This window comes from Scleropages formosus, chromosome 23 (assembly GCF_900964775.1).
Source record: "Scleropages formosus chromosome 23, fSclFor1.1, whole genome shotgun sequence".
Classification (NCBI taxonomy): domain Eukaryota; kingdom Metazoa; phylum Chordata; class Actinopteri; order Osteoglossiformes; family Osteoglossidae; genus Scleropages; species Scleropages formosus.
This window is the reverse complement of record NC_041828.1, coordinates 4,786,354-4,808,340: the sequence shown is the minus strand read 5'-3', so window position 1 is coordinate 4,808,340 and position 21,987 is coordinate 4,786,354. Positions and strand designations below refer to the sequence as shown.

Here is a 21,987-nt window from a genome sequence, read left to right as displayed (position 1 = left end):
TTGTCATCCTCAACAGAGTAAATATGAGTAGATGTTGCAGATGCTGCTGATGAATGAGACAATCTACCCGATGTGCTTTCCATGAGATAACGTGTTGAGCCAGATTAAATGGCCACTTGAACTTCCCTTATGTCCCATCACTCCAAGAAGATGAAGTGCTGTCCTACACGTTTCTTCTCCAGCACGTGCAGGGGGCCTGGAAACATGACACAGGCTTCTGAGGGGCACATGCTTTCAGACCCCATTTCTCTCCTCCAACATGGTAATTTCACTGGATTGCAAAGGGGCTTTACCGCAGGACCTCTCCACCCATGCAACCTTCAAGATGGCGGAGACGGATTACTTTATTCCAATGTGGTACATCCTTTTATTTAAAATGACTTACATCTTACAAATTCACATAATTTATTTAATATAATGAGGTGCTTGATGTCTTATTTAAGCAGCTTGTCTTTTCTACCTTGTTAGTACAGTGACACCACCCACCTTGGTCTCCAACCAATAAACCTCCCGCTTCTCAAATATCTCACAGCATTCCATAGTTACCCAGTGTGATCAAAGACACCAAACATCATTCCTGTGTACAGTAGGGTTTATAATCATTCACTTGAAGACTAAGTCCAATCAATTAGCTGCACATTGTACTGACCTTTATAAAATATTTCCTGAGTGTGGCATTTCCAACCTGACTTCTCTAGATTTCACTAAAAAAGCGTGAGGTTTCGGTCCATCACATGCTGGGAATACAACACGTGGAGAGTACGGCAGGGATCTGTTTATTCATCGTCCATGGTAATGGCATTTGGACATGGAATTTGTTTTGCCATGGACCAAATGCCTCGCAGCATCACAAGGGACAAATATGAAGTGTGATTCACAAGCATACTACGATACAGTATATAAAGGTATTTCTAGAACATTTTGGGTGCTTCAATCTAAGGGTGTGTAGGAGAACTACCCTCATGATAATAATGACAACCTAAAGGTCACACATCTGTGATCTTGAACAACAAGTTGCACACTGGCCACAGACACATCAGTTTACATATTTACATATCTAAGCTCTCCCAAAACAGATACAAAAACGTATCAATAAAAACACAGCTTTCCGTACTCACACGGTGATGCATGGACCTTGTTTCCTTTCCGTTTCTAATCATGAATTATTATTAATTCATTGCTTAACTGACATGTTTTATTCCAAATCCACTTACATTTCTTGACCCATTTATACATCTGGGTAGTTGAACCGGAGAAGCTGAGGGTAAGAACTTAGATCATGGGTGCGATGCAGGTAATGCAGAGTGGGGCTTCAACCAGCAATATTCAGATTACAAGTCCATGTCCTCAACCTGCTGGACATGCAGGGGTGGTAAATAACTAAGTGGTGGTAGATATCGATCAAACTGATTTAAAGAAAAAGGGGCACTTCCGTTGTACATCCAGGTCAGCAGCAACATGGTCTTGGGCCCATCGCTGTCAGACTTTTGACTTTGACCTATAAAGATGATGAATAAAATCCCAGTAGGGGAGTCTTCAACCGGGTGGTGCAGTGGGTTGGACCACAGTCCTGCTCTCTGGTGGGTCTGGGGTTTGAGTCCTGCTTGGGGTGCCTTGTGGTGGACTGGCCTCCCCTCCTGGGTGTTTCCCCTCTGGCCTTATGCCCTGTGTTGCTGGGTTAGGCTCCGGTTTGCCGCAACCTCACTTAGGAGATGCGGTTTCAGATAGTGTGTGTGTGTGAGTGTTCAGCTGTCGGAGCTGACTCTGAAGACCAGAGAACATCCTCAGATGTAGATTTTTATGAACAGCGGTACTTCTCCAGCCCACAAACTAGGCCTAGGTTAACACCACAAGGAAAGACTGCTGTTGATAAAGCGAATGTTGTGAACATGAGTAACAGCATCTTAACTAATGTCTAGAAAACACCTGCCCAGGAAACCACAGAAACCAGAAAGGGACCGTAAGAAGCAAGTCACTTGACCGGCAGTACCTTAAATGAAAACTTTGAACACCGCTGAACTGCGCAGCTACAGACTTTAAACTTTTTTGGGTGTAACCAGCGTTTTCGGTCCAAGTTTCGTTCCGTGTGTGTTTGTGCCGTGTTTCTCTCTTCTGCTTTGTACTATGAAGATTTTAAAAATAAAAGTCCTACATATATAAATAAATAAAAAAATAAAAGGGAAGCAAGTCACGCGACTGAACTGTTTTCAGTTTTCCTCTTCCGTCAAAGAAACTACCTGAAACACCTGTTCTGATGAATGGCGGGATTATATTTGGATACAATTGAGGAAACATTCCTAATAAACCATGAACGACAGCAAAATTCACGAGATGAAGCAGGACAAAATTAATGCGGGGCTCCACACACACACACACACACACACACACACACACACACACACACACACACAGCGCTCAGATTGGCGCCATTTCCTCGCGCCATCACGTGAAACGGTACCGAGAATTTTCGCTCCTTTCTCAGTGGGTTTATCCTTTATTTCAACACCAAAACAAACTAATATAACTACACCAAAAACAAACAACACTGCAAACAAACATGCCAGCATCACATTCCTTTCTGTCGAGGTTCTCAAGCCTTTCCCAGGCAAATTTACACACAGTCGGAGCAACTCAACAGTCACAGTGCCTCATACTTTCAAATTCTTTCCAACCATGTTGTAAAATCTTAACATATTCTTCCAATTTAATATTTAGCAGGCTCACATTACGGTTAGCATTTCGCCATTTTTTTCTGTGGAGATAATTACAAAAGATTATGGACAGATTTATTAGAATAGATTTAATGTCTTTCGCTTAAACACGAAAAATATGCCTTTTCTGTGAAATGATTTACTTAGGCATTTGGACAGGAAAGAACATTTTATTGCAAATACAGTGAGAAAACCCCGTCGTTTTAACCGGCGACTCCGCGCCGAGCGTCACGCGACCCTTCCGGTAACATCTGCTCTCGCTTTAAACCAGATGTTCGTCATCGCAACACTCCCCAAACTTATTCAAATTAAGGGTAAATTCGCCACTTCCTGTAAACACGTGATGCACAATGTGTCTGACTGTGATATCAGTAAATGCAACAGTGCGCGGTGTGAAAGGAGAACGAGAAGTCCAAAAATAAGTGGCCAAGTTTTCGGTTTCGACTGTTGAAATTCAACACGAGCTCCACGGACGGCGAATTCCAGCCGGAGTGCGCGCGCACACGCACAAGCACACAAAAGAAAGAGAGTCCACCCACAAACGAAGGAACACACCTCTGTTTAAAAGCGCGGTGCCGCGCGGAAGCGGACGCGCCACTCGAACCGCTTCCACAGAAAGGTGTCGCGCGCGCGGCTGCACGCGGAACTCAGGTAAAGTTCAGTTTTCACACCTTCGTGTCCGTCGCCGCTCCCTACAGAGTGAGAACTATGGCGAATTTCGGAATTACTGCTCCGCTCGGTTCTGGTTCCTGTGTGTGGCGTCACTTAGTCGCTTGTTTTATTAAATATTTGTTTCGAAACTTGGGTTTTTACATTCGACTGCATTCCTTCGGCAGCCTGTTTTCCATAACCGAACACAGAGTGAGTAGCACGGCAAAAAAATATCCACGTGTCCCAAGTAAAACTATATAATAATTGACTAGAGCAGAGAAAGTAAAGTTGAAGTTCAGAGCAAAAACAGGCAGTGTGTGTGGCAAATCAGTGCACGCGCACACACACACACACACACATTCATTGACTTTCTTCTTTACAGAAAAATTATTTGTAAACTGAGCAAATTTTATCTCGGTGCTTTATAGAATTTTATGTATTTAACCAGAAAAGACTAATTTAATAATTACATTTACACAAGAATAGGCTACATTAATTAATAATAAATACGCAGGTAGAGGGGGGTGCGGTGGCGCAGTGGGTTGGACCACAGTCCTGCTCTCTGGTGGGTCTGGGGTTCGAGTCCCGCTTGGGGTGCCTTGCGACGGACTGGCGTCCCGTCCTGGATGTGTCCCCTCCCCCTTCCAGCCTTGCGCCCTGAGTTGCCGGGTTAGGCTCCGTGACCCCATATGGGACAAGCGGTTCTGAAAATGTGTGTGTGTGTGTATGCAGGTATATGACAGTTAGAAGTGTATCCTAAAGCTCTGTGATTTCTTATGAAAGTCAGTTCAAGAAATTTCTTCTTTTTCCATATCCACAATTCATTCGTTCACTGTTGTTGGCAAAAAATACCTCTCTAGACAAGGTCATGGCAATCTGGAGCGTAACCTGGAAAGCAAGATAAGCACTGGGCGGGATGCCAGTGTGTTATGGGACAGGCACATGCACGCGCACACACACACACACACACACACACACACACACACACACACACACACACACTTGTGCCAAGCGTTGTCATTTGAACAGAATGTCTTTGGATTGTACCAGGAAGCTGAATCTCTACGAGGAAACTCAGTGAAACATGGGGAAAACATGAACACTGTATATAGACAGAGCTGACACCGCATTCGAACCTGCAACTGCGAAGCTGTAAAGCGCTTGCCATACAGTCCAGACTTATTTCACAGATATACATGTAGCCATTTTCCTAACATTTCTTTTTCTATAAAAATTCCTGATTGAAATTGCCTGCCATATTTCACACAAATATGATAGATACATATTTCTCCTCTGACCACATTATTGGCCAATAAAAGTATTTTTTACATTTATTTAGCAGAAGATTTTCTCCAAAGCGACTTCCAGTGAACTCTATGTAGTGTCATCAGCCCACACACCTTATTCATCGTGGTAACGTACACTGCTAGATACACTACTTCCACTGGGTTACTCATCCATACATCAGTGGAACACACACACACACACACACACACACACACACACACACACACACCCTCTGTCACTCACACACTATGGGCAAACCTGAACAGCATGTCTTAGGACTGTGGGAGGAAACCGGAGCACCCGGAGAAGACCCACGCGGACACGGGGAGAACATGCAAACTCCACACAGACTGAGCAGGGATCAAACCCACATCTTCTTGCACCAGCCAGGTGCTGTGAGACAACAGCGCTACTCACTGTGCCACCGTGCCGCCCTTAACAGCTGCACTCTGTGCACACTTGTCCATCAATCCTGGAGAATTCCAGGCAGTTAAACCATCAGGGCTGCCTTACAGGATCCGTCTTCCTTTTGTGACATTCTTGCAGTATCTGAAAGTGGACAACGACTGGAAAAACTGTTTAAAAGTGAAGTATTTATTCCCCCCTGTGTTTCTACAGGGAATGTAAGACACGCTCTGGCTACTGTCTTTTTCTTCCAGAATGTTTTGGTGTGGAAGTGTGCTGCTGCTGTCTTTGGCCCTGGCCAGCCCCCCTGCGGAGCTGTCCCTGGATGCAATGTGGGACAGCTGGAAGATCACCCACGGGAAGGAGTACAACGGCCAGGTGGGTCCACTTGCATGGCGCTTGTTTACGGTCGCGTTGATGTTTGTGGCGGCGTGACGTCGTCAATGACAGCATGTCCTGCTTGGCTAGTGGTTCCCAGGAAATCCACATAATTGTCTAAATGACACGGTTCTGAAACGTTGAGTGAATTATCTTTTTGACACTTTGAATTATGTGACCTTTTTTTTTTTAGCTCCATCCCAGCATGTGAGTTCAGTTGCATTGAAAAATTGCCCACGCAGCATTTGATGACAGTTTTTTTTTAGTGATGTGTGCTCGCACAGATGTCTCTGCTTGTCCAGTGTGTTGCGGTAGTGTGCTGAGAAGACCAGATTGAGTGTAACCGCAGCGCAGACTGGTCACATGCACCTCTAGTGATTTCACAGAGCAGCAGGCCCGCATTTCCCAACACTTGCTGTACAACTTCCCTATTGCTGTTGATTAGGGTTGAGGAGCAGCTGCTTTGTTCGTGCTGCGAATCACATTAAGTTCTACATTCTTAAGCTTTTAAGGGCATTTCCTTCACCATTGGACAGGGCTGGGGTGAAATACCCATTTCCTCTAAAGTCATGATAACGCTTCAGGAATGGTATAAGGTTTCAGCCAACATCTAGTTTATTCAGGTTAAAATCGCCTGGATTGATTCTGACTGGAAGGAGTCAGAATAAATGCTCTTGACTAATTAACAGAGTCTGGTACACAAAACAAACCTGCACAGTTGGCTGCTCTGCTAACACATGGTTGGGCACCTTTGATGTACATCCAGGAAACGGTCTCAGTGGAACGCACTTCTAGGGTCACTCCTGATTTTGCTTTCGTCACACAGTTTTTTGTGGTGTTTTAGTTGGTTATTAAACAATACACACCTGTGTGGAGGCTGACGCTGCTGATATGAAACACTGCTGGACTGACCATTTGTCACAGTGACACCACTGAATAACGAAGTGAGATTCTTAGGGCTTCACAAAGGCTTCGGCTTTCCTCCGCTTCTCGCATGATAGTTTTACACCTATATGTGATTTGTTTCAAAGGGCTTAAAATACGCCTAAGTGTGCAAGACTGTTGAGGATTCGACATAAATACGAGCAGCATTTTAATGTCTTTTGTCACAGTTCCCTGCATTACGACTCTATCTGTTTGTGTATTATCTGTTAGTTTTGTATTCGTTTATGTCCATTGGATTGTAATCCATTGCTGATTGCAGTATGATTTAACCTTTGACCTTGTAGGGTGAGGAGGCATTCCGGAGGGCCGTCTGGGAAAAGAACATGAAGCTGATCGACGCCCATAACAAAGAATTTGAGTTGGGCATCCACTCCTACGAATTGGGCATGAACCACTTGGGAGACATGGTGAGAGGTCACAGTTGCTGGCCTCATCCGGGTCCCTCCGGGTGTTGCACGTATTTCTGGATGGAATAACATGTCCCGTCCATCTCACGTGTCCCAAAAGCTGAATGTTTTTGTGAGACATGGTTTATCACACAGCAGTCTGTCACTTTATGTCAGGGGCAGCTGGTAGCACAGTGGTTAGAGTAGGTTTGAATCCCACCTCCAGCTGTAGCACCCTTGAGCACAGAACTTGCGCTAAATTGCTCCAGTAAAAAAAAAAAGTAAATTAATTGTAAGTAGCCCAATATTGTAAGTCACCTTGAAAAAAAAGTGTCAGCTACATGAGTAAATGTAAATCTCACCATCTGCCTTTATGGTTGTACTTCTTAAATGTTTAGGCTCGTGTATCTGCAGAAATTAGAGGTCATCCCTTAAAAAACTGAGTTATTGTTAGATAAATCATCTACGATCCCATGTACATCTTAAAATTAAAGGCGTCCACTTGTTCCCATGATTTTACGGTTGTAAGAGACAAATTTGAAAGCAACACACACTTTTGTTCATTAGAATTCAGAAAGCAGAAGTTCCAAGGGGGTCGTGAACCTTGTTCATCTCAAGATATTCTGCTGTCTCAGTAAAATTTCGGTGCTTTATACAAAAAAACTTGCTTATGCAGTGAGCCAGCAAAGCCGAGTTTCTTCACCCCCGGCAGACTAGTGTACGCATACACTTTTTCTAGACAACAATAAAGAGAATGCATAATTCCCACAGACAACCATTACGGCCAAAGGTGAGCAACTGACTGAAGGAACATAATATATTCTATTTGAAAAGGATGTGATAAAATTTGCACATTCTTAGTTCTATATTATAGGACTAAGTTATGTTATGTTATATTATATTATATTATATTATATATATATATATATATGTGTGTGTGTGTGTGTGTGTGTGTGTGTGTGTGTGTGTGTGTGTGTGTGTGTGTGTGTGTGTATATATACTGTACATAAAAGTTGCCTTTCCAAACACCATAAGCATGGGGTCATGCTTGTGCTCCAGCGTAGAGGTGATCCTGGATTAGATGTCCAACGTTTATCCCTAATGTTGACATCGAGCCATTTGTGAAAAGGGCTGCATTCCTCCCTGCACTTCTGCGGGATGTTCTCTATATGAATGCATAGATAATTGTGGGAGGAATTCCGGTGTAATTGAGTAGCAAAACGTTGAGTTCTAAAGCAGGAAGCCGTCTGGATTTTTAACCGTACGCATGTGACGTGATACGAGAACCTTTTTGTGCACAGCATATTTCTCATTTTTCTTTGATTTCCCTTGCAGTAAAAAAAAAGTAACTACTTGCTCAAAGTTATTTGCATTTCAGTAAGCATTAGCCATTGTCTGCTTAGGCTTATTTAGTTATTTGTTATCTTCATGCCCTTTACTCATTCCCACATTCAGCCGACTAGCCAGTGTTGACCTGTATGATGGTTAGAGAAATCTACTCCAAAGTGGCCTGTGAAGAGGCTCACAATGACCTGTCCACGGTTGACAAACATAATGTTCCTAAAAAACGTGAAACTCTGTCTGCTCTTGACCAATGTTATAGTGAAAATGTCAGTGTTGTGATTTTCAAACATCAGTACATTCTCAAAAAGCCTCTCTGGACACTGCTCACCACTGACCTCTGCGCCCAACCTTTCCTCTCAGACCAGCGAGGAAGTGGCCAAGATGATGACTGGACTGCGTGTGCCCCACACCAGACAATCCAATGACACGTTTTTCCCTGAAATCGACATGGAGAAGCTGCCAAAAGCCATCGACTACCGCAAACTGGGCTATGTGACACCTGTGAGGAACCAGGTCAGAGCAGGGGGTTGTGGATGGACATGCAGGGTTCAATTAAAAAGTTTGTCACAAAACTAACAAAAAGTAACACCGTGTGAAAATGCTCTGTAACACAAAACACACACTTGTCTTGGGTTTCTTTGAGGTGCGTAGGGGCGGAGAAGAATAAATGAAAATTACATGTACTCTTACAGACATATTTTACATTACTAACGAGTCACGATATCTAAATTCATTCATATTTGACAAACCCTTACAGTTCATGTGGTTGCTGTGATTAAATTGTATACATCAGGGATGGGTAGAGTAGCCAGACACAGTCTTCGAGTAAAAGTACTGTTACTTTAAAAAAAAATTTTAAGTAAAAGTAATCATCAAAACTGATACTTAAGTAAAAAAGTATCAGTTCAAAAACTGCTAAAGTTTTAACTGAAGCCACTTTGAGTCAAATGGAGCTTTTTAACGTTATGTCAGCTGAACAGTATGCAGTTTTAATTAATAAATTAAATTTATTTGCTGTGCAATAATTAAATAATTAACCGTAAATGAAATAATTAAAAACAGCATAGCTTAACTGTTTCCTCAGTACAGAGAGAGATTAGCTGTAGACTTGTGATTTCTTGTGATTTAGATACTGGGCCAAAAAAGATTTGAGTTATTAGGCTCTTCAAAAAGCTGAAACTGCTCAAGAGCTAGGAACATAGACTGCAGCATGTTCAATAAGAGACAAGAAAATAAAATAAATTTGCATAGTCAATTTATGGACCTCTTAACTGTACAGAGTCCTTTGTAAGGTACTTGTTCGTTTCTCTTAATTCATAGCTTATAAATGGAAAAAAAAAATCTTGCTGCTTTTGTTCAATGGGGAATTTATATCTTATCATGATGTTTGGGAACAAATAGATCTATACTACCCATTGTTGTGAAATGAAATAAGAAATGTACTGTCCGCTGGACTTTTGCACTTGAAGTTAATAACCACCCTTACCCAGAACTGCAGTGTAATAACTGAAAAATCACTGCGCTGATCTACACACTGCTGACCCCTTGTGGAATGAGCAGAGCAGGCAGCCTCATCGCACATGTGACTCTCAACCCTTACAGGGCTCCTGCGGCTCCTGCTGGGCCTTCAGTTCTGTCGGTGCCTTGGAGGGTCAGCTGAAGAAGAAAAAGGGGAAACTGGTAAACCTCAGCCCTCAGAACCTGGTGGACTGCGTCACTGAAAATGACGGCTGCGGTGGCGGCTACATGACCAATGCCTTCAAATATGTCCAGACCAACAAAGGCATTGACTCTGAGGAGGCGTATCCCTATGTTGGGCAGGTGAGCACTTCTCTCGGCGCTATAGATAAAGCAACAACGCAAATACAGCTATACATTAAGAGACACCTTCATAATGCGATGCTTTCGCACAAGGGGGCACTTTGACCATAGTGTAACCAGCATACAGCCAACAGAAACCTAATGGGGTTTTAAATCATGATTTCTGTCTTATTTTTCACTAAGAATATAATCTTTAAATGCCTCCTCCTAGTCTGTCATTCATACCTGATTATCTCACAAAGAGCTCCCAGTGTGACAGCTTATCCCTCTCCCAACAGGACCAGACTTGTGCCTACAATAAGTCAGGCAAGGCTGCCTCATGCCGTGGCTACAAAGAGATCCCCAAGGGAAAGGAGAAGGCTCTGCAGGTGGCTGTGGCAAATGTTGGACCCGTGTCTGTGGGCATTGATGCCTCCCTCTCCAGCTTCCAACTCTACAAGAGGGGTGAGTCGCTGTGGCCGTTATCATTCTCTCTGGGTACCTTGTGAAGGGTAAAATAGGTGGCTTCCTCCTGTGACTTCATGGCCTTCTGATGAACACTCTCAATAGTAGACCTCTGGGACATGCTGAACCCCGCTGTGGATCAGTTACGAAACTGAGCTTCAACCCAGTACAGAAAAGCAGCCTTATAATAAAGAGTAATATTTTTACTGTCCACAGAACAATCACACACACTCATTCCCTCTGTATTTTAACTTTTCTAAAGTCTTTACATTGACTACATCACATTTATGGTCAAGTCAAGTGTACAGTCAGGTTGGTCTGTTTTTCATAGATCTTATGCATAGATAAATATGCTGACAACTCCCTTTGGCATGTGGGACACCACCAGCCTTTTTACACAAACTGTAAATAGAATGACATGTTTAGCTATGCAGAAGGGGTGGAGATACCCTACTTCAGCAGCTGGCAGAAAGGAATTTGACAAAGCAGTCAAAGTGGCTCACGGAAAAATAACGTCCCATTTATGTGATGTCAAGAATGCTTTTTTTTCACCACACCATGTCCTATTACTGTGAAAGATGGAGCAGCAATGTATAATAAAGAGTGAGTATGGTAAAGTAAAATGGAGAGAAACAACGTCAAAAATGTCTTTGTAATTTTTGAGACCTGCATTACTCCAGTAAAAATAATGAGATGTATAAAGGATTCGAACTTTGTATAAAAGCATGTGTAAAGTAATAAAATGGCTGCGCAGAGGAATTTTCCAGAAGTAAAACCAGTCTGCTTTGAATGACTTATTTGTCCACAGGGGTTGCAAGTAATCGCCATAGGTTTGAGGAAAAAACACTCAGATCCCATCTCTGTCCTACTTAGGTGTGTATTATGATGCCGACTGCAGCTCAGAAATGATCAACCATGCAGTGCTTGTCGTAGGATATGGCGTCACACCCAAGGGCAAAAAATACTGGATTGTTAAGAACAGGTGGGTCTCTCTGCAGTGTCTGTTATTTGGATGCAGCCTGATAGCATAAAGCATATGTGATTTCCGACATGTCATGATAAACCCAAGATTCAAAATGATTCAGTGTAGAAATTCTCAGTAAAGATTATGGGAATGCAATGAAATAAAAAGCCTAAATGACATGTAATGTCTGTAGTTGTGTACAGAAAATGGAAAAGAAAATGGAAAAACAGAAAAAGCTTTTCTACAAATAGTCATGGTTGTCAAAATGTTATTTTTTATGGTTGCAGCATCAAGTGTATTAATCATATAACAGAGCCAAGAAGGAACATCTCTAATTCATAATGGATTTCAAGTGGTTAACCACCATCTTTCCAGAAAGCTTCAGCAGTTCAGTTTTTAATTTTCATTCATGAGAAAGATCTCACTCTTTTGCCCAACACATTGTGAACAGCTCCTGTAAGATTAACTGGTGGTTTTTAAAACTCTACTGGTTAAGAACTAAACCTAGTAGTGCAGGTACACCATGTGCTTATATGGTGTGGTTTTATATAATATGAAACAATTATGTGAATGGAAAACTACGGTGAGCCACAAAGAACTCAGTCATCATATTGTTTTCTTCCTCTGTCTCTCTCTGTTTCTTTTCGTGACAAATAAAGCTGGGGGGAAGACTGGGGCAACCAGGGCTACATCCTGATGGCCCGTGATCGCAAGAACACCTGCGGCATTGCCAGCCTGGCCAGCTACCCCATCATGTAACCGGCAGGGAGTGGCGCAGCACTGATCAGAAACATGGGGGGTGGGGATGCGGGTGGGAAGAGGATAAAGCACCCCAGGAATCTACAGCTAACGCTGGGTGAAACATGAAGAATTCTAACAGCCGACTTCCTTGGACCACCCACCTTTCCTACTGTCACACTAGCCCCACCCACCTGACCCCACTGAGTAAAGTGCACACAGAGCAGCTGCATGGCAGCAGCTTTCCAGGGTGTTTGCTACGTGCCTTTTTTAGAACACAAGCTCACGTTATTTTGGTCAGCGAAAAAGTAATTTCTTTCAGTCTTGTGATGCCTGGTGTCACATGCATTCTGATTGTTTGCTGCCATTAGAACTGGTTTCTCTATGACAGCAGTGCAGCGAAACAATGCTGACCTAACGTGATTTACTGGTTTAATGACATTTACTCAGAAAAATTCAGAAACTCTTATCTATGCTACACACTAATGTGTTATCTATATGTCTGAGGACTTTACTACTTTCCAAGAGAATTTCTCCTTTACTGAGGAGCTCTTTCTACGTGCAAAGAAACTGATATTTTCAACAGAGAATAAAAGAATTCTTACACAAATGTTGCCAGGTCTCAATTAAGCTGTGAATCAAGAATCGTGCCCAGAGTACATTACAAAGCTCTCTTTATCAGGTAACAAAGCTAATCCATTGTGTGAGACCTCAGGTGACCATGGTCTCTGATGTAATTCAGGTGAAATACATGCCTGCGCTGTTCCCTGGTTGAGCAGTCAGTTACACTGAGCTGCTTCTCCAAATCCCCTCGCTTTTGTTGTCAGCACTGGCTGCCTTAATTGACGGTGATCAAATGCCGCCTCTAAACATTCAGAAAGAGTGAATTAGCCGGGCCATGTAAACCCAGGAGGACTGGGGATCAGCAGATCAGTAGAACCTGGGATGGTGACACCTGGGGCAAACAGTAAAGACAAAAAGAAACTTGTCCTCTCCATTTGGAGAACTTGAACCGCTACAGTGTAATACTGTGGCATCTGTAAGTCAGGGTATTGGCGGCCCAAATTTGAGCTGTGTGTTTAAGAACAGCAGATTTGTGTCTAGACCTAATAGTTTATCACTGAGTGTTTGCGTATTAAATTTTTCCATTTAACTGATGCTTTTCTGCAAAGCAATTTAAGTTGTTAAGTTACGGTTATTTATCCATTTAAACAGCTGCATAATTTTACTTGGGCAACTCTGGATAAGTGCCTTGCTCGAAGGTAGTGTAGCTGGAACTGGGATTCAAACTTTCAGCCTTTGGGTCCAAAGACAACAATATGGTCATAACCCAAAATACACTGATTTGAGTGAAAAGAATGCAACTTTGACGAGTTTTACTTAATTCCATGCATGCCTTTTGCCAGTTCACTGGCAAGAGACATTTACGTTAATATTTATGCATTTAACACACACTTTTCTCAAAAGTCGCATGCAATGATTAAGTTGAATTTAGCAGACACCCTTATCCAAGGTGACTTGCATAGATTCACTGGTGTATACTAAACTCCGTACAGACAATCACATATTTATTCAGCAGAAAAATGTAAAGTGCATGCATACAGACATAATAAAGGTGACTGAGAGTCAATAATTCACCTGAAACACATCTTTGAATTGTGGGAGGAAACCCACACAAACATTGAGAGAACATGCAAACTCCGCTCAGACTGAGCAGGGATCGAACCCATGTCACGTTGCACAACCCAGGCCCCTTGTTCACACTGAATCCATTTGCCCTGCTGTTGTTGATTTCTTTCAGTTGTTTTATTTATTTTTTTGCATTCAGTGTTAAACTAATAATTCATTACCTTTGTGAGGTTAGGCAAGACTATACACTGTTAGATTACAGGTATGATGAGACAGAAAGCAGTTTTCGGAACCAAAATAATTATGTTTCATGAGCTCAAGTATGAGGTGCGGCTGCATCGGTTCTGAACTGGCATAGAAATCTTGTAGTGGTTCTCACTGAGCACCAGAGGGAACTGTAATCCAGGTCTTAAAAATACCTTCAAATTTCTTCTTCTGTCCTATTTGTTTATATTACATCCATTTGCTGTGCTCTCTGAAAACTTTTCTTTAATATACTAATAACTTTTTCTTTAAATAGAATCTTGGTTCTTGGAAAAAAAAATGCCAGCTTTTTTTTTTTTTCGGAAAAACATTCTCCCGTAAGAACAGTCATGAATACAACGTAAAGCAGCATTGTAGTCAAGAAAGCAAGCCCAGGTCAAGTCCAAGCGCATTTATGTAGCCCTACTTGAAATCCACTGCTCACATCTACTGATCCACAGCCATCTGCAGTACATTGAGAAAGTATTCAGACCCTGTCATGTTTTTTTTTTGCAGCTTTATGTTAAAGTTAATTAAATTCATTTTTTCCCTCCTCAGTCTGCACTAAATACCCCATAATGACAAAGTGGACACGATTCTAGAAATTTCTGCAAATTTATCAAAAATAAAAAACAGAAACATAACATTGACATAACTATTTAGATCCTGAAAGGGGTGCGGTGGCGCAGTGGGTTGGACTGCAGTCCTGCTCTCTGGTGGGTCTGGGGTTCGAGTCCTGCTTGAGGTGCCTTGTGACGGACTGGCGTCCTGTCCCAGGTGTGTCCCCTCCCCCTCCGGCCTTACGCCCTGTGTTACCGGGTAGGCTCTGGTTCCCCGCGACCCCATATGGGACAAGCGGTTCTGAAAGTGTGTGTATGTATTTAGATCCTTTAGCGTGTTGAGAAGCATCAAAAGATAGCCTGATCCCCCGTTGTAGAGACATCCCTGTGATGGTGGCTCGAAATCTAAGGTGTCTTATTGTGTTACCCACAAACTGCAAATGTCGTGCTTTCACCAGAAACCCAGAAATGGTTCTGGATGCCAGTTCTACTCCTTCAGCCTTGACAAATGCAATGGCCTACTTTGCTGGCCCACAGCTCCTACTACATGCTCTCCAGACACTGATACACTCTACCACTGCCTTGAGCGCTTGATCGTGGTGCCTACAGTTGCAGCCCTTACTCATCACTCTTGTCCAGCTGCTGAGAACGTCTTCCAACATTACTGTTTTGAACATAATGACAATGATGGAGAATTCTCTCCATCTAAACAGGTTAGATGGTCTTCCAAGCATGTCAATAACTGCCTGCAAACAGAACTCGATATGCTGAGCCTCTGCTCTACCCAAAAGACCTTGCACCCCAGTACCTATTTCCACCTTGTCCCTGCTACATCCCTACCATCCTAGTAATTTATCCTTCAGTTGCTGAGTGCACCTCCTACTGAATCAGATTGTGCTTCTCCTATCCCTGGATTTTGTCAAGAAACGCTGCTGTGAAAAGTACTGAATTATACTACAGATCATACTGCAATTTTGTTTCCTCACACCCTAGTAACCACTTCTTTTATCTGTCACGAAGTCTTAGCCATTATTTTGTTATTTCGTTACTGCGTACAATTTTGAGGAAATTGTACTAATCTGACACTCCTTCTATGCAACAGTTGACTCTAGCAAGCATGCTGCAAACTAATAAGCTGCCTTGTGTATTTTGTATAAAAAAAAACCACTGCTTGCGCTGCTCGGGGAGGCATTCTGCTGAGGTCCCCCAACACACACTGCTTGCAACCGTTGTACTCACCAAAGAATAAAGGCAAAGCTGAACTGAATCTGAGATGTGTACCAAATTCTTTCACGTTGTCACTGAGCCCACTGTTGTGGTGGAGCTGGGATTCTGTCTCCTGCACTGAGGTCCATGCACTCCATGTCCTTCCTGTCCTCACCTTGATGACAGCTCCAGTAACCCGTGGATCAGCCAGGTAGAGCTCCAAGTAAGGCTGCTTCACAGCACCTGGGCTATTTAGGTGGAGGTTTGAATCCAGTTCAATCTGTGTGGAGGCTGCATGTTTCTCCCTTTGTCTGGATGAGTTTCAGCTTCACTGGTAACTCTGAATTGCCCATGGTTTGTGACTGTGTATGTGCCCTGTGATGGTCTGGCGTCCTGTCTAGGATGTACCCTTTTTAGCTTTGCACCTGTACATCTAAGATCTGGAGCACTGCGACCTTGTCTAGGACAAGGAGAAAGTGTGTGAGTGATTTTTTCTGGTGGGTCAGAAACAATCCATAAGTCATGAAGAATGTGACTCAAGGCAACAAGTCCAAGTTCTGGAGTCCAGAATTACAACACTGACCTCATATCACTAGAGTGGATGTGTGTCCTGACTTATTAAGAGAAAGCACTGTACAGCGGAATGTGCTGCTGCAACTTCTTTGGACTTGGAAAAAAAACTTTTTCACATCTGAGTGTAAAAAACTGTGAGGATTGAGAAAGAAAGGAAAGGAAAAAGATAAAAACAAACCACACCAACCACTTCTCAGTTTTTTTTCTTCACCATTGCACAAAGTTTAACTTTGTGGTCAACGTGAAAACGATTTAAATTCTGAGAGCACACAGGCAAAGACACCTCAGCCGAGGACCAACTCTTCTTTGGGTCAGACTAAGGAAAGGGTACGGTAAGGACCATTGATTCCTTTAATTCAAGGGTTTTAACCAGTCTTCTCTAACAGCACAAGTCAAGTTCATTGAAAAATTCAGCCTTCAATGCATTTTTACATTAACATTTATTTATTGCCGCTGGGAAAAAGTTAAATTTCTACTGCTTCACTAGGAGAATATAGCAGTACAGATAGTATGATATAGTACAGACTAATGAAAGCAGTAAATGACGCCACTTTTGTGTTAACATTTATTGGCATGAGAGGGGTGCGGCGGGTTCAGCCGGGGCCTGCTCTGTGGTGGGTCTGGGGTTCGAGTCCTGCTTGGAGTGCCTTGTGGCGGACTGGTGTCCCGTCTGGGGTGTGTCCCCTCCCTCTCTAGCCTTGCACCATGTGCTGTCGGGTTAGGCTCCGGTTTGCCACGATCCCGCTCGGGAAGAGTGGTTTTAGGCATTTTGTGTGTGATTTACTAGAATCAGGTTCATGTTAATACCTGAATCCATTCTTTTACTTCCATGGAGACCTTGCTGATAATTTTTTCTTGCCTTTCACACTTGTGTTCTTACAGTGGTTAGCGTGCGAGAATGCATGTCCTGCAGATTCTCTGTCTAACGGTCATCGTTGCCTTGTGCCAAGCTTCTCCGGACACCACCCTGAATGACCAGTGGGAACTGTGGAAAAGTCAACATGAAAAAATGTACACAGAGCAGGTGAGAAGTAGACAATATGACAGAGAAGGTGGGAAAGAACTAACTCTACAGCCAGAGAGGGGCTTGAACCTGGGTCCTAAAAGTCCTTTGACACCACAGGCAGAGGGTCCAACTACTGCACTACCTGTTGACCTTTTGCTCATCCTGCACTTTGTAACCTTGAGTAGGCATTTGCTGTCTGTGTTCACAGCAACTTACAGGGATGGGTTAATGCTAGTGAATAATAGCAGCATCTGTTAGAAATTACACCCAACAGGCAAGTACATTTGTAATCAGCTCACACTCATGAGAAACAGCTTATGAAAATTTAAATTTGAATCCAAGCGTTAGGGAGTTCAATCACCGGAAAAGATGAGCACTTGGCCACAATGCATGGAAGAGCTCCCCCTGCACACTTCAGGTGGCTCACAGTTGTGTGATCACTTACACTTACAAGCATCTCCTAGAAATCTCATGACTTCTATCATACTGTTACACTTAATGTTACATAATGTTTTCATTGTGTTTTATCAAAGTGTTAAAACTATAAAACTCAAGCAAAAAAAGTTGAAATTAATGTCCTAAAAGTTGAAAACGCAAAGGAAAGCCTTTCTGATCGGTTTGAAGTTTAGTAGGCATCATTGTTACCTGCTGTCCCTCCATACTGTCCAAAAAACAAAATAATAAAAGAAAAAAGATGCTAAAAACTGAGATAAACAGATTTAAAAAACTGTCATGTGAACACGTGTATATATTACTTGTGTCTGGGTTTTTACTACGTACTCAGAGAGAAGAAGCCCACAGGAGGCTGGTCTGGGAGAAGAACCTGAGGCTCATAGAGAAACACAACCGGGAAGCTTCACTTGGCCTGCACTCCTTCACCATGGGGCTCAACCATTTCGCTGACAAGGTAACTTCCTCAAACCATGATCATTAAAAGACCAGGACTGACCACTGGTGACACCACCCATTTAAATTAATACAAAGCAAACACTGAAGTTGTTCTTGTCAGATTAGTGATACAGTTTCAAAATCCAAAGACGGGTGTGAGATAGACCAGATGAGTTAAATGACTAAACTGCATGTTAAATGTGGTTAAAAGTGGCAGGGAATGGTGTCTGTTTACTGACTCCCACAAAAGCTGAAATGGTCCTAATCTAATAAGGTCTGATAGGACCCAGCATACTGTACACGGCACAAAGGAGCTTCTGAGGAAACTGATAAATGTGTGTTTGTGCAGACAGAAGAGGAGCTGGACAGCATGTTGAACTGCCTGAAGGAAGAGCCAGATGCCCTCCAGTCTGCAAATTACACATTCAAACCATCACAAGACACCACCCTCCCCAATTCTGTGGACTGGAGGACCAAAGGCCTGGTCAGCCCAGTAGGAGATCAGGTAAACAAACAACCTGACAGGAGCATTGTGGGATGTTGGAGGACAGACATGTACAAACCTCAAAACTAGGAGACAGTGAGATTAGGGAATAAATCTGACTTGTATGAAAGGGATGTTACTACGGCCTGGAGACTGATAGTCATATGACAGAAGGCTGATCTGTGAGCTGCCAGATGAACAAATCTACTTACACACTCCTATCCTGTGTTTACAAGAAGCACCCAATTCAGGCATTAGAAAACTGTACCTGTGAACTTCCTCAGCTCATTGCAGGTACAACAGGTACGATCTTCCTCTTTTTGTTCTGCACTCTGACTGGGCTGTTGTTTGCAGGGCTCTTGCGGCTCCTGCTGGGCTTTTGCTACAGTGGGGACCCTGGAGGGGCAGATGGCACGAAAAACTGGCAGGATGATACCACTGAGCCCACAGAACCTGATGGACTGCAGCACCAGTTATGGTAACCATGGTTGCAACGGCGGCCATATGCGCAACGCTTTAAACTACGTCATGAAGAACAAGGGCATCGACTCAGACAAATTTTACCCCTACAAGGCAAAGGTGAGCTCACCCAGGACCTTCTAAGAGACACTCAAATTGGTAGCACTGTTAGCAAAGTGAACATTTTCAAGCATGTCCGTAAACTTTTTTCCAGATACCAAGTCATGGTGTGTTTGTGCTGTGATCTCATGTCCTAGACTTCAGTAATGTGAGTGAAGCCATGTGTTGCTCTGTATTAGTGTCAGACTGTGTGCTAAATTCACACTACTTACCTGCAGGAAGGGACATGTGGCTACTCAGTTCAGGGGAAAGCTGGACACTGCAGTACATATCGGGTCCTTCCATGGGGTGATGAGAAGGCTCTGCAGAACATTGTTGCCACTGTGGGCCCTGTATCTGTCGCCATTGATGCCACCCACTCTCTCATACGCTACAGAAAAGGTAAGAGAGCAAAATCCGCCCAGATACATCAAACACAGATAAAGTGGGTTGTGCTCATCTCTCAACATCAACATTTAGGAAAGGAAGCTGACTGATAGTTTTGAAAACAAGTTCATCCTCTGGATGTTTGGAAAGGGGTTCAAAACTGGCTCAGCTGTTGTGGACTTTGCATGTTCTCCCCATGGTTTTGTGCGTTTCTTCCGGGTCCTCTGGTTTCCTCACACACTCCAAACATGTATTTAAGGTGAATTTGAGACACTAAATTGTCCAAAGTATGTGAATGTGTGTTATATTAGTTTCCTATATAAATAGGTGAATCATTACAGGTAGTTCAGTACATTATATCTAGTACTGCAAGTCACCTTGGACAAATGAGTGAACGAAATTCTAGTTACTCACAGGATACTACTGCTGTTGTACCTTGGCAGGAATATATCATGACCCAAGATGCACTCAGACCGCCAACCATGCAGTGCTGGTAGTGGGGTACGGCACGCACCGCGGACAGGACTACTGGCTCGTGAAGAACAGGTGGGACTCATTTGGTTTTACTCACACTGAGAAACGTAAACAAGAACCTTCAGTCTAAAACTTTTCACAACTGTCCGAGCAAAATTTTAAGTCGCCATAGAGATCTAGCTATATGGTATGTATTTTGATGTTAAATCTTTAGCAATATACAATGGTTCTTGAGTATGACAAGTAAAAATTTCAAATTATGAAATACACACACACACACACACATTTTCAGAACCGCTAGTCCCATACGGGGTCGCGGGGAACCGGAGCCTACCCGGTAACACAGGGCGTAAGGCCGGAGAGGGAGGGGACACACCCAGGATGGGACGCCAGTCCGCCGCAAGGCACCCCAGGCGGGACTTGAACCCCAGACCCACTGGAGAGCAGGACCCAGTCCGATCCGGTCCAACCCACTGCGCCCCCAATTATGAAATACTTAACGATTATTATCTCTACCTATTTTGTTTCACTGCAGTAGGATGCACAAGAATTACAGTATATAAACGGTTAGGTATGAAGTCACATATTCACAGTAAATTATGAAACTTCAAAAACTGCAGCACTCAGTCACACAAGGAAAAAGCTTTAGATTAAATATAAAAATGTAGGTCTCTCTGTGTTTTGTTTTCCAGCTGGGGAACAGGCTGGGGGGAGAACGGATATGTTCGGATGGCCAGAAATAAAAAGAACCTGTGTGGAATTGCCAACCAGGCTATATATCCCGTAGTGTGATATTACTGGCTGATCAGACACATTCTAATATGTGTCCAAGAGTGTTTCAAAATAAATCTTAACGTGAACCTGTCAAATATGGCTGGTGAAGTATCACAATTAAAAGACTGAATTCATTTTCAAAAAATATTACATGAGCAGCAATAAAAGCAAAAAAAAAGTACAAACAGTCTTTTTTATTAGTTTGCATTGTCGTGTATTTTATTCGATCTCTTTGCTCCTGCTGAGCGGCACATCTGTGTTGAGTTCAAATCCAGCTCAGAATGTGCAATACATGTTTTCTCCCAATGTTCATGTTCAGACTTCTCCTAAAGTCCACGATCATCTCTACAGCCTTCAGAGCATTAAATTCCAGGTTTTTACAGCAGCAGCAGGAAACCACATACTGTTCCTCCTCTCTGTAAGGACCATTGCGTTGGCGTTATGAAACAGTAGTGTCACCTGCAAACTTAAGGAGATTCACAGACGCCCCCATTGACAATAAATATATCTCCCGAAGTGAACATGCTATAATGCTGAGCCTAAATGCACCACAAAAAGAACGTTATATGCAATAAATGAAAGTTCAAATCCTGATCACTACCAAAATAATTACAGCCATCAAACAGCATACAGCAAAATTGCAATAAGTGCAGTGTAACTACTGCCTATCATTATACCAGCTGTGTTAATTATTCACAGCAGTCCTGAACTGACATTTGCTGTGAGGACTAATTATATATATAGATATATCTATGTGTGTATATATACACACACACACATTTTCTGAACCGCTTGTCCCATATGGGGTCGCGGGGAACCGGAGCCTTCCCAGCAACACAGGGCGTAAGGCCAGAGGGCGAGGGGACACACCCAGGACGGGACACCAGTCCGCCGCAAGGCACCCCCAAGCGGGACTCGAACCCCAGACCCACCGGAGAGCAGGACTGTGGTCCAACCCACTGCACCACTGTGCCACCGCACCCCCCTGTGTACATACATTTATTTGTTCAACTGATGCCTCTGTCCGTGATGATGTACAGTTACAGAGTGACACTGGTAAACAAGGTATGCTTTGTTTTGAGCAGCACACTTTTACTCTGTGTTTATGTGCAAAAAAGCTTCTCTTGCATA

At 43.1% G+C, this 21,987-nt stretch overlaps 2 protein-coding genes across 2 annotated transcripts; both read left to right on the top strand.

Annotated features, from left to right (window-relative positions):
- The first annotated feature begins 3,187 nt into the window (after positions 1–3,187).
- Positions 3,188–13,129, top strand: LOC108930421 (cathepsin K-like). Its single transcript, XM_018745642.2, has 8 exons — positions 3,188–3,362; positions 5,309–5,432; positions 6,662–6,784; positions 8,468–8,620; positions 9,710–9,928; positions 10,207–10,372; positions 11,246–11,354; positions 11,996–13,129. The coding sequence occupies exons 2-8, from the start codon at positions 5,310–5,312 to the stop codon at positions 12,093–12,095; spliced, it is 993 nt and encodes a 330-aa protein (XP_018601158.1). The 5' UTR covers positions 3,188–3,362; position 5,309; the 3' UTR covers positions 12,096–13,129.
- Positions 13,130–16,579: 3,450 nt separating this feature from the next.
- On the top strand, positions 16,580–20,874 carry LOC108930367 (cathepsin L1-like). The gene is made up of 8 exons (XM_029248486.1): positions 16,580–16,617; positions 17,168–17,309; positions 18,076–18,198; positions 18,529–18,684; positions 19,018–19,242; positions 19,461–19,623; positions 20,052–20,154; positions 20,775–20,874. The coding sequence occupies exons 2-8, from the start codon at positions 17,184–17,186 to the stop codon at positions 20,872–20,874; spliced, it is 996 nt and encodes a 331-aa protein (XP_029104319.1). The 5' UTR covers positions 16,580–16,617; positions 17,168–17,183.
- Positions 20,875–21,987: the final 1,113 nt, after the last annotated feature.

What these genes read in the sequence shown, in the direction of transcription:
- LOC108930367 (XM_029248486.1), top strand. Translation starts at nt 17,184, where the DNA reads ATGCATGTCCTGCAGATTCTCTGTCTAACGGTCATCGTTGCCTTGTGC. An exon ending in TTTACCCCTACAAGGCAAAG is followed by an intron (nt 19,243 to 19,460) that starts GTGAGCTCACCC and finishes ACTTACCTGCAG; the next exon opens with GAAGGGACATGTGGCTACTC. An exon ending in TACTGGCTCGTGAAGAACAG is followed by an intron (nt 20,155 to 20,774) that starts GTGGGACTCATT and finishes TTTGTTTTCCAG; the next exon opens with CTGGGGAACAGGCTGGGGGG.
- LOC108930421 (XM_018745642.2), top strand. Translation starts at nt 5,310, where the DNA reads ATGTTTTGGTGTGGAAGTGTGCTGCTGCTGTCTTTGGCCCTGGCCAGC. An exon ending in TGAACCACTTGGGAGACATG is followed by an intron (nt 6,785 to 8,467) that starts GTGAGAGGTCAC and finishes CTTTCCTCTCAG; the next exon opens with ACCAGCGAGGAAGTGGCCAA. An exon ending in CTTCCAACTCTACAAGAGGG is followed by an intron (nt 10,373 to 11,245) that starts GTGAGTCGCTGT and finishes TGTCCTACTTAG; the next exon opens with GTGTGTATTATGATGCCGAC.